The sequence below is a fragment of the Crocuta crocuta genome, unplaced genomic scaffold (assembly GCF_008692635.1).
Source record: "Crocuta crocuta isolate KB4526 unplaced genomic scaffold, BGI_CrCroc_1.0 scaffold445, whole genome shotgun sequence".
Classification (NCBI taxonomy): domain Eukaryota; kingdom Metazoa; phylum Chordata; class Mammalia; order Carnivora; family Hyaenidae; genus Crocuta; species Crocuta crocuta.
The window spans coordinates 784378-796994 of record NW_027530847.1 but is presented as its reverse complement, the minus strand read 5'-3'; the positions used below and the strand labels follow the sequence as shown (position 1 = coordinate 796994).

At 47.4% G+C, this 12617-nt stretch overlaps 1 protein-coding gene across 1 annotated transcript in view; it reads left to right on the top strand.

The window, feature by feature from the left end:
- Positions 1-12617, top strand: part of MYH7B (myosin heavy chain 7B) — a 43376-nt gene that overhangs the window by 4295 nt on the left and 26464 nt on the right. The window contains exons 2-3 of the mRNA XM_077769283.1: positions 716-764; positions 2229-2337. Coding sequence (XP_077625409.1) covers positions 2335-2337 — 3 coding nt within the window. The 5' untranslated portion in view covers positions 716-764; positions 2229-2334. The remainder of the gene's footprint in view (positions 1-715; positions 765-2228; positions 2338-12617) is intronic.

Genomic DNA, 12617 nt, shown 5'->3' with positions numbered 1-12617 from the left:
TTTTTTTTTTTTTTTTTTTTTATTCAGTTACTCTTTCACTTAATAAAAGAGAAGGTCCATTTTTAAATTCGGTTATTTGTCTTTTTATTGTTGAGTTATAAGAATTCTTCATATATTCTGGATATTAGACCCTCATCAGATACATGATTTGCAAGTAGTTTCTCAAATCCTCTGGATTGTCTGTTTGATTTGTTGATAGTGTCCCCCCCCCTTTTTTTTTAATTAGAGAGTGCACAAGCAGGGGAGAGGGGCAGAGGGAGAGAGAGAATCCCAAGAAGGCTCCGCCTCAACATGGATCCCAATGCCAGGCTTAATTCCACAACCCTCGGATCATGACCTGAGCTGAAATCAAAAGTCAGACTCAGCCACCCAGGTGCCCCTTGACAGCGTCCTTTGAAGCACAAATGTTTTTCATTTTGAGGAAGTCCAGTGTATCGGTTTTTCCTTTGGTGCTGTGCTCTGAGTATCATATCTAAGAAACCATTGCTTAATCCAAAATGATGAAGATTTATACCTATGTCTTCTTAGAGTTTTATAGTTTTCACTCTTACATGTAGATGTTTGATTCATTTTTAGTTCATTTTGTATATATTCATTTCATAGGTCCTATGCATTTTTAATCCTTTTGCTAGGTGTGTGTTTCTAAACATTAATTGATACTATTTTTTCTGGGTTTTGGACTTTAAATGATAACATTGTTTATGTTCTTGTGCAGCTTGCTGTCACCTCAGCCTTATGTTGGGAGAGTCATCCATTTGATCAGGGTAACTAGTTCATTTGTTTTCACTGCTGTATAGGTTCACTGCATAAAAACCACACTTTATTTACCTTTCCTCCTGTGAATGGTCTATCGAGTTGTCTCTAGTATCTTACTGTTACAAATGATAAACCATCTAAAATGTGCCTCTTTGTGCATTGTGTTGGAGGTCATGAGCATATTCAGATTTCCTAGATAATACCAAATATCTCTTTTAAGGGGTTTTATAAATTTGCACTCTTGGAAGCAATGTATTAGAATTGCCCTTGTTGGACTAGAATTGCATCTTCAGTAAGACTCAGTATTGTCAGGCTTTTTTGTTTTTACCAGTCTAGTGGGTGTGAAATGATACTTCATTGGAGTCTCCCAGATTAATAGCAAAGCTTCTTTTTCAGTAAATATTTGCATGGTTGGATAGGCAGGTGCGCACAAAAGCAGAACGGAGGCAGCTCTTTGAGGAGATGACCCTTGTGACCCTGCTTGTGGCTAGATGATGGCAGGGCTCTGGATGATCTGGGCCCACACTGTGCTGGCTGTTTGGAGGGAGACTCTGGAGCTAGGGAGTGTTGGGCGAGACTGAAACTCTGCAGATGGGAGAAGGCATTTGTTTCCTTGACACCAGTGATGGGAGCCTCTCTCCAGGAAGAGGCTGTATTCCTTCCCTCCCATTTCACCAAAAAGGGAAGGAGCTGGAGAGAGAGAGGCGAAGAGGAATTCTATAAGGATGAGATGGGGTCCCATAGTCTTAGGAATGACCGTTTTTTTTGGGGGGGGCGGGGAGAACCTTCTCATTGTCTTGATATTGGTGATATGTATTTCTCTTGTTTATTCTACTGAGTTAGGAGATGATGAAAAGGATAATAAAAAGAGTAGCGATGATCGTGTATTAAACACATTATATGTGAGGCATAGTGTGTTTTCTTTTTTTGTGAGTATTATCTTATTTAATTCCAATGGAGTAGGTACTGTTATTATTCCTGCTTTACAGATGACAAACAGGGGATCTAAGAGATGGAGTAATGAGGGTTTTCACTCAGTCTGACTCCAGAACTTGTAAGCACCATGCTATATTGTTCAGCTGGCTTAGCTAAACCCAGGAGGGCAAAGAAAGGAAAGGCTTGTCTAGGCCTGGGTGGGTGAGAAGCATGGGTCATGAAATCCACTGGGCCTGGTGCGGAAAGGGCAACAGGGAGCAGAGTGAGAGGCCCTCTGGAAAAGATGATTCTTGAGAAGCAGATGCCCCCAGCCCAGTAGACATGGCCCGTTTAGCAGGCATTCATGGGCACCTCTTCTGTACCAAGTCCTGAGTTGGCTGCTGGGGTGCAGAGTGGGATCTGGCCACTCTCAGGTCTCAAAAAGTCCCTGGACAGGTGGAACAAGAATTTGGAGGATGTGGGTGGCCCTGGCCTCCTAGGACACAGGTGATAAGATAGCACCTCAGACTGAGGGCTATTCACATATCCTTCAACAGGTAAAACTAAACCAACTGTGGCACATCCATAATACGGAATACTGCTCAGTAACAGAGGAACACATCACTGATATAGGCAACAGCTTGGATTAACCTCCAGGGAATTATGGTGAGTGAACAAAGTGAATCTTAAAAAGTTACATACTGTATGATTTCATTTATATAACATTTTTGAATTGACAATCTAAAAACATTTTTAAATATTTATTTTTGACACAGAGAGAGAGAGAGAGAGAGAGTGAGTGAGTGTGAGTGGGGGAAGGGGATAGAGAGAGGGAGACACAGAATCTGAAACAGGCTCCAGGCTCTGAGCTGTCAGCACAGAGCCCAACATAGAGTTTGAACTTGGGAACAGTGAGATCATGACCTAGGCCAAAGTCGGATGCTTAACCAACTGAGCCACCCAGGAACCCCTGAATTGACAATTTTAGAAATGGAGAACAGATTGGAGGTTAATTTTGAATGGGAAGGAGGAAGGTGTTTTGTTGTTTGAACTCTTTAGAATATTGACTGTGGTGGTGGATCCGTGAACATACACAGGTGATAAAATTGTATAGAACTAAATACACATACACCTATATGTAAAACTGGGAAAACTTGAATGAACTTGGAGGATAGTATCAATGTCAATACAGGTAATCTCTCTGTATTCTTTCTTTCTTTCTTTCTTTTTTTTTTAAAGATTTTATTTATTTTTGAGAGAGAGGCAGAGCATGAGCAGGGGAGGGGCAGAGAGAGAGAGGGAGACACAGAATCTGAAACAGCTCCAGGCTCTGAGCTATCAGCATAGAGCCCGATGCAGGGCTCAAACTCATGAGCCGCAAGATCATGACCTGAGCCGAATTTGGACAGTTAACTGACTGAGCCACCCAGGTGCCCCACCTGTATTATTTCTTATAATTGTGAATATGTAATTCCCTAAAAGAAATTTCAATTAAAAATGAAATTTAAGGCTCAAAGCATTGGCAGGACAATAGAGATATTTGTAACAACAGCATTTTCAACCTATATAAAAAATCCTGAGGGCTGGGGCGCCTGGGTGGCTCAGTTGGTTAAGCATCTGATTTTTTTTTTTTATAGTTTATTGTCAAGTTGGTTTCCATATAACACCCAGTGCTCATCCCCACAAGTGCCCTCCTCCATACCCATCTCCCCCCTTCCCCTCTCTCCCACCCCCATCAGCCCTCAGTTTGTTCTCAGCATTCAAGAGTCTCCCATGGTTTGCCTCCCTCCCTCTCCCCAACTATTTTTCCCCTTCTTCTCCCCCATGGGAGAGAAAATGAGACACAGAATCTGAAGCAGGCTCCAGGCTCTGGGCTGTCAGCACAGAGCCTGATGTGGGGCTTGAACTCACAAACCATGAGATCATGACCTGAGCCGAAGTTGGAAACTTAACCAACTGAGCCACCCAGGTGCCCTAGCCATGCATTTTAAACAAAGTTTTTGTGTAACATATATGCAGTGAAGCGAGTACATCTTGAATGTATAGCTTAATTAGTTTTACAGAGTGAACACACCTGTGTAACTACTTGAGCTTCTCTCTCTGCCTATCCCCCACTTGCATGTGCGTATGCCCCCTCTCGAAATAAATAAGCTTAAAAAACATCCTGAGAGCTATGTGCAAGGAGGCCTCTTGCCCTTAAATTAGCAAAGTCCAGCTCCACAGAGAAGTGGACAGTATTCTCTGAGATGTGGAGGAGTGCAGGGTAACCCTAAACACCTGAAGAGACCCAGGGTAGACCCATCGGGTTGGTTTCCAAGCTTAATTCATTGAGCCTCTGTCTGTCCTTCACCTTCTGAGCTGACTGACCACCATCATAAGGGTAAGGGCAGAGCCACAACCCACCCCCCACCCCTCCCACTCTACCTCTGATTGGTCTTCTGAGAAAGACAGATGTTCCTCCCTCATTCTCTACTCCACCAGGTTGGGCTAAGTGGCGCCTCCCCTGGGATGTCATGTGTCAATTGTTATGAACTGTCTATGCCTCCTCCATGACTGTTTCCTCTGCTAGACAGACTCCTGGACCTTGGGAGCAAGACTAGAGCCAGTCCAAATCTGGGGGGCATCAAGAGTGTTTGTTATACTCAACTAAATGGGAAGTTGACCCTGGCTGAGATCAGCTTTTTCTGATCCTGAGATCCTAGGGAGGGCCTGGGCTGTGGCACAGGATTTGGGGGGTAGTGTGGCTATGGTCTTACAAGATCCTGGGACTTTGTTCCCATCTGGTAGGCCCTCTAGGATATCTCTTCCAGATCTCTCTGCCCTGAACACTGCTTCAAATTCTGTCCCCAGAATGGTAGACCCAAGGCTCCTCCTCCAAATTACCCCAACATACATGTACTCACAGGGATCATGTGTTCACATTGCTGACCTCTTACTCTGGGCTAAGCACTTTGGTTTCTTTATTTCTCTCAGCAACATTTTGCAGAGAAGGAACCCAAGGCTCAGAGAGGTTAAGTAAGTTGCTCCGGGTCACTTAGCTTGTAAACAGCAGAGCAAGGACTTAAAGAGGTATTCCTAATGGGTGCCAGTCTAGTGCCTGCAGGTGCAAAGTTGAAAAAAAGAAACATCGCTGCCCTTATGGAGCTAATGATAAAATCACCGGACATTTATATGTGCTTATGAATGGCAATCTCAGGCTAAGCTCTTTATATACATTATATCATTGACTCTGCTTTACACCCAAATGAAATGGCCATTTTACGATGAAAATCAAAGCTCCAAGAGGAAAAGAGACCTGCTCAAGTTCACGTAGCAAGTAGAATACAGACCTGGCCAGTCTGCTCTAGATCCAGTGCTGTCAGACCCTCTTCTGCCGTCTCTTCCCCAGACCTATTTTTGACTTTTTCCCCTCCTCCATACACAGGCCCCCTCCCTGCTATTATTTCTGCCCTCCTCTCACCCCAGTTCTCCTGTCTAGCCTGTGTCCATTGACCCATTCATATTTTAAGCATAGTTTGGAACCTGTGGTCGGGCCAGAATATCTATCTGCACAGTGATACCCCATACCCTGGCCCTTTCTGTTCCACTCAGCTGCGTGGCAAGGGGAGTCTTGGAGGAGACTGCTACCCAGTCCCCTCACCTACCTGTGGTGGCCAGAATATGTGTGGCCTCTGCAGTACAGAGGATAGAACAGCAGGATGCCCACACCTGGCAGGGAGGCTAGCTCACCAGGAGGTGTAGGTAGCACTGGGCTGCTCAGTGCTAGTGATTCTGGAAACTAATATGAGCAGCAGCAACTGCTGGCATTATCTAGCCTCTAAGAATAGCTTGGGCTGAAGAGTTTGGTGCTGGGGCCAGGGAAGAGGGCAGGAGCCTGTTTCCACTGCCCCTTCCACCTCTGCTGCTGCTTGGCCTAGAAACTGGAAAGCCTCCCTTCTGGCTTACCATTTGCTCTGGGATGGTTTTGCATGGATGCGTCTTGCCTGCTATTGGACTGGAAGAAAGAGGGTGACCCACAGACTCAGCCCAGGGCTGAGGTCAATAAGCCTGCACCCTGAGGACTGGCCCTCACCCGGGCCCTCCCACTGGCATAGAATAGGAGCTTGCTTTTGCAAGGATCATGTTGGAAGTGAACCTTACTCATTTAGCAAGCCCTTCAGAACTAGGTAATACATACGCCTGATAATATATACCCAGAATTCAAAAGTATAAAAGGGTAACCAAGGAAAAATATCAGTCTTCCTCCCTTCCCTAGCCCTCGGCCACCTATTCCCCTCTCCCAGAGGCAACTGCTCTTACCAGCAAAGGTGGTCCCTCCATAGGTAGGCACATGAATACATGACTCTTCTCTCCCCCGTTTTTATGTGAGTGATAGCACATCCCATCCATTCTTCTGCTCCTCACTTTTTTCACTTAGTGATACATGTTGGAAAGAACAGTAATTTACTGAGTCTTTACTCTGTGGCATTCAGTATTCTAACTAAGCACTTCAGATGTTATAACTCATATCATGTTCATCAGAATCCTGTGTGGTAGGTCTTCTTTACAAATTTCCATTGTTAAGAGGTTGAATAATTTCCCAAGATTTCAGAGCTGGTAATTGGCAGAGCCAGGATTCAATCCCAGGCAGTCTGACTTTAAATAAGATGTTCTTCATTGCTACCCTATACTGCCTCTCACACTTGAGCCCTGTCACTACATAGCACCCCCTCACTCTCTCTAAAGGCCAAGGTAAGAAATGTACATTGAGAGGCACCTGGTGGCTCAGTCAGTGAAGTATCCAACTTGATTTCAGTTCAGGTCATGATCTTACAGTTATGAGATCTGGCTCTGCATTGGACATGGAGCCTGTTTAGGATTCTCTTTCTCCCGGGGTGCCTGGGTGGCTCAGTCGGTTGAGCGGCCGACTTTGGCTCAGGTCATGATCTCACTGTTCGTGGGTTCAAGCCCCGCGTCAGGCTCTGTGCTGACAGCCACCTCACCTCAGAGCCTGGAGCCTGTTTCCGATTCCGTGTCTCCCTCTCTCTGACCCTCCCTTGCTCACACTGTCCCTGTCTCTCTCCCTCTCTCTCCCTCTCTCTCTCTCTCTCAGAAATAAATAAAAAAACATTAAAAAAAAAATTCTCTTTCTCCCTCTCCCCCTCCCCTGCTTTCACATGCCCACCTGTGTTCTCTCTTTCTTTCAAAAAAGTATTTAAAAAAATGAGAAATGTACATTGAACACTCACTATGACGAGGTTCAGGCTAGTTAGGTCTCTAGCCTCATGGAACTGGCACCCCAGTGCTCATGTGTATCTGTCAACCAAAGCAGGAAGAGGGAAACACACATGTCACACACACCCACATGTCCAAGTACAGGTCTGCTGTTTGCACACAATTTTCTCCCTTACCCATGGTCCTTTAGTCACACAGCCTAGGAGCTGAAAGGCCTTCTAGCCCAGAGCTATAGGTAGAACATGGAGGACCACACAGAGGTAGGTACTTATAAGAGATCACGATGTGGCCCTTGTGATTCTCATCCCCTACCCCCTAGGATCCATTTCAGCAAGGCTGGTGGAGGGTGTCTATAATCCAGGGCCCAGCCATTGTTTGAAGTTGGGAACAATTGAAGGGCAAGGGAGCTATAGATAGATCCACAGCTGCTGTCACCTGTTCCAGCCTGGGCACTGGGCCCGAACATTGTCTACATGGGGGCACTCTACCAGTGAGGGCCCACTGGGGGTGGGAGGTTGGCCCTGTCCGGCTCAGCTCTAGAGAGACTGAGTCAGAGGCCAAGACAAAGAAATACAGAGTCGCAGAGGGCAGAGAAAGACGGGGTAACAAAGAAGGACCAAGACCCTTGAGAGATATAGGAGACTCTCACCTTATGCTAAAAACACAGAGACTGGCTGGGAGTGTGGGCAGAGACAGAGAGCTATCTAGACAGTGAGGGCCTAAGGCAAAGATCTAACTCCAGGATACAGCAAAACAGAGCCCCAGGCTAGAGCCTGTTCTAGGGCCTAGACCACTTCAGTCCAGCATTGAGGTCTTTCTGTCCATCTCTTTATCTCCAGGAGGGCAACACATGCACATTTCTCTCTGGGGCAGCCATACCCCGGATTCTTCTAGGGCAGTCTGAGGTATTCTTGGGAGTGATCCAGGAGGCCTGAAAGGGAGAGTTTGTGCTTCTGGATCTAGTCCTAACTCTAATTCACTATGTGACCTTGGACAAGGATCTGCCTCTTTCGTGTCTCAGTTTCCCTAGCTGTTCAATGAGAGAGTTGGTTTGCATGATTACTAAAGGTNCTCCCTCTCTGTGCAGCTGAAGCCAGTCCCCTCCTTTGTTTGTCCTTTGTGAGGATGGGGGACAGCTGGTCCCCCACCACCTCCCCCCCCAAGTAACCTTTTAGCCATAAATCCACACTGAGGCATCTCTCCTCCGGATAAACACCCCTGATGCCCCTGATGCCTTTTGGCAGCCCTCATCCTATTTTCTGCTCAAGCATCAGAGCCGAGGCCCACTCAGGCTCTCTGCAGCTGCCCAGGGCCCCAGGAGGGGGACAAGCCTTGGACAAGCAGGGGCCCCCCACCACCAGGGTGCCAAGGGGAGTGCCCCCCTCTAGAGCCTCACCACTTTGCATTTGGACCGTTATGGCAGCCACCTCCTAAGTAAGTCTTCCTGCCACCGGGCTCGCCCCTTCAGTCCATCCTCCACACCAGCTGCCACCAGGATCTTGTGAACACATAAATCTGACCACGCTGTCAAATGTCCTTGCTCAGAGCTCTTTGATGAGGAACATAAAATACAAATGCCTTTGATGGCTCCCCAACTCCTGCAGGAGAACGCTAAACCCTAATCTGGCTTCTGAGGCCATTCACAGTCTAGTCCCAGCTGCTCCATCCGGCCTCCCCTCCCTGTGTGCCCCCCCCCGCCCCCCCCAGCCGTGGCCTGGCCTCCTCCTGTGTGGCTGCTCCGGCCTTGGGGTTTGGCTCCTGTTCTGTGTCCCCTCTCCTCTGCCTTTGGTGCCCTCCTCTCACCTGGGCAGCCACTGCCTCCTTGCTGTTCTGTCTGCAGCTTTCCAGTCTGTTCTCTGTATGGCAGCCAGAGTAGTCATCATTAAACCTCAGCCCACTTACTCTCCTGCCCCAACAGCTTCCCCTTGTACTTGTAATAAAGTCCAGAGTCTCTTTCAAATCCTACAAGACTCAGTGACCCAGCTTGTGCCTACCTATGTAACCCTACCTTAAAAAACTTTCCTCCTGGGGGTGCCTGGGCAGCTCAGTTGGTTGAGTATCCACCTCGTGGTTTTGGCTTAGGTCATGATCTCAGTGCTTGTGAGTTCAAGCCCCAGACTGGGCTCTGCACTGACAGCATGGAGCCTGCTTGGGATTCTCTGTCTCCCTCTCTTTCTGCCCCTCTCCCCCCTCAATCTGTGTGTGTGTGTGTGTGTGTGTGTGTGTGTGTGTGTCTCAAAATGAATAAACATTAAAAATAAAATAAACCTCTCCTCCTGCTCCCAGTCCAGTGGCACTAGCATTGTGACAGGGCATCAAACTCACCATGCTATTTTCTGCCTCATAGCTTTTGTATTTACTATTCCTTTTGCTCAGAATATTCTTCTTTTGGCTCTTTTGTGGCTCCTTCTCATCCTTCAGGTCTCAACTTGAATGTCACCTCTTCAGAGAATGCCCCACCACCACCAACCTGAGTAGTGTACACCCCCATGACGCTCCACCACCTTACCATAGTGCCTTTATATCCTGTGCCACAATCTTGAACTACCTTAAAACCCTATCTGCTTGTTTATTGACTGTCGCTCTATGAGGGAAGGGACCTTGTTGTCATGCCTCTCTCCTTGCCAGTCCAGGTGTCAGACTTGCTCTTGTCCTTCACGTTCCTCCATTCTGACACCTCCTTTGGGTGTCTTTCCTTTTCCTGGACAAAGAATATTGTGTTTCCATCCTGAGCATAGAACAGAAGGTGCCAGATGCATGTTCACCTGAATCCATGTGTTCCTGACAGGTGTGGTAGCATTTTAACAGAGTCCTTCAATGTCTTTATCAAAAAAGGATTTCCAGGGACTGAGGGGCCTTGGTGACAGATATGTTTCCAGTTGAGGATGGCTCCCAAATCATATCTTCTCTGTCCCCCTATCTGCCCTTGCTTTCTTCCATACTGCCCCAGGGGCATTTTGGGATAGAAGTAGAGAAGCCAGACGTACTATGTCCCTTTTGCCCCATCAGCTCATTTCTCATGGGAATCTCCCCCAATAACCCCAGCTCAGCAGCCACCTCCAGTTCTGGCTGCTGCTAAGCTGTGAGCTCCAGGGCCCCACAAAACTACTTATCTGAGGCCTTTGGTAGAGAGAAACTGGGGACACCTAGACCCTCCCCTGTATCCTAAGACTGCCTCTCTCTTTCACCACTTTACTCTCTACCCTGGATCCTGCTCCCCCTCCCCAACTTTGTTCCTAGCCAGGCCCAAGGTTCCTTGGCTTTGCTGGGTGGGGGGTGTAAATAGGGGATTTATAGCATCTCTGTCTTAGAGGGCGGCAAATGGCCTGTCCAGGGCCTCCTGGGTCTAGGGGCCTGGGAGCACTGAGGCCGGAATGCCTGAGGCTAAGCCCTCCCTGATGGTCCTTCCTAGCACTTGGAGCATCTTAATTTAGTCCCTTAAAGATTATGGTTCTTAGAGCGATTTTTGGGGAGAGTCACTGCAGCCCAGGAGGGCGGACACACTGAAGGCCAGGCTGCAGGTGACCCAGCTGCCCTCATGCCGGTCCTCGCTGTAGCCGCCGCCTTCTTTGCTGGTTTCTGTGTGCTGGAGTAGAGAGCTGAACTTGGGAGTGGAATCCCGGAGTCTGGCCCAGGCTCCCTCTGTCCCCATCAGGGCCTCTGTGTGTGTCCTCAGCTAAGCGGAGGGTCTGGATGAGATGATTTCCCTTCCAGCCCTGATGCTCCTGATTTCTAATGCCCTGCTGTCTTTAACTGGAGTGGGGGGAAAGGTGGACAGGCAGGGGGAAATAGAAAAGGTACAGGAAAGTACAGAGGACAATTAACAAACCGTTGTACACAGTTTGTCATATTTGCTTCAAGTCTTTTGCCCCTGGATTGTAGGACTTCAGGGTTCTAGTGACCCTGGTTCTAACACTCCAGGATTCTAAACTGAGGTACATATAGTCTTGTCTCTGCACTCATAATGTTGGGAAAAGGAGGAAGGAAGAAAGGCTTTGGACTGTCTACACTGGCTACTCGGTGCGTTGGTTGGGATGAAAGGGCAGTGGTGAAGAAACAAAGCTTCTGGAGGTTCTAAAATCCTAGAATCCTAGAGTTCTAAAGTTGGAATAGATCTCAGAAGTTGCCCAGTCCAAAGCTTCAAGCCCTGTGCAACCTCTGCTTTATTCCTCCTTACTGTTGTCAGGCTCATTTTCTTCTATGAAGCCTCTTCCATGGCTGACAGGCTCTGAGTATGAAAAAGCCCTTTTCTGTGTGTGCCTCCAAACTCTGCTTCCTTGTAACCACCCCACTGGCCTGCTCTTGAGGACACACAAGTCATACAGGCTTCATTTGCTCCAGGATAGCCCTTCATATATTTAAGGTTGGTGCCTTAACTCCATGCAGATTGTGGCATTTGGAGCCTCTCATAGGTGCCTCTTGGGTTTTCCCGTTGCTTCATCAAATTTTGTCTGTGAGCTCATCTCAGCAGGAAAGTGTGCCCTGCATAGTAGCAGTGAACTTATAGTTCTAGACCCATTTCTTTTGGTTGGCTTCTCAGCCCCAGGTTTATACACTAGAATTCAGACCCACATTATATTTGGTATAGGCTAGACTCATTAGAGGTTCTGATTCTCCTGGGGCGCCTGGGTGGCTTAGTCGGTTAAGCGTCCAACTTTCGCTTAGGTCATGATCTCGCGGTTCGTGGGTTCGAGCCCCGCGTTGGGCTCTGTGCTGACTGCCAGCTCAGAGCCTGGAGCCTGTTTCGGAGTCTATGTCTCCCTCTCTCTCTGACCCTCCCCTGCTCACGCTGTCTCTCTCTCTCTCCTAGAAATAAATAAAAATATTAAAAAAAAAAAAAGTTTAGAGGTTCTGATTCTCCAGGCTAATTCTATTGTTCAGGCCCTAGGAAACAAGGCCCTGCTTTCTGAGCATCTTTGAACAGCGAGCAGAGTTTTTCCCACCCTCTGGGCTTTCTCTAAATGAGGAAAGTAAATCCCTATAATCCTTTTCTTTATTTACTTTTGAGAGAGAGAAAGACAGTGAGCAGGGGAGGGTCAGAGAGAGGGGAGAGCTGTCAGCACAGAGCCTGATTGCGGGCCTTGAACCCATCAACTGTGAGATCATGACCTGAGCAGAAAGGAAGTCAGATGCTTAGCCGACTCAGCCATCCAGGTGCCCCAGAAACCCCTAAAAATCTTTTTTTTTTCCAGAGAGAGAGGGCACAAGTGAGAGAGAGAGAATGCCAGGAGGGGCAGAGGGAGAAAGAGACAGTGGGGGGAGAGAAATGGGGTTCACCCAAAGTGGTGCTCGTGTTTTACCTGAAGTGGGGATCATGCTCACCCGATGTAGGACTTGAACTCATGAAACATAAGATCATGACCTGAGCTGAAGTCAGATACTTAAGGCCTGAGCCACCCAGGCACCCAACAAAACCCTATAATCTTAAACTGTCTATCAAGTTGGGTTCATACTGTTACTCAACACACACTTATTGGCTTTCTGCTGTGTGCAGGCATTCTGTAAGGTGCTGGTAATATAGACCAAGCTCTTGCCCTTTAGTTGTTGGGGAGGCAGGCCAGAAACAACCTAAATTCTATGAAGAGAATCAAAATGGAAGGATGTCCTCACAGATATAATGTGCAGAGAAAGAAGAAAGGGATACATATGTAGGATTCCATTCATAGAAATTTTGAAAACTAATCTGTGACATTAGAAGTAGGGATGGTAGGTGAGGGAGCTGTGACTGAAAG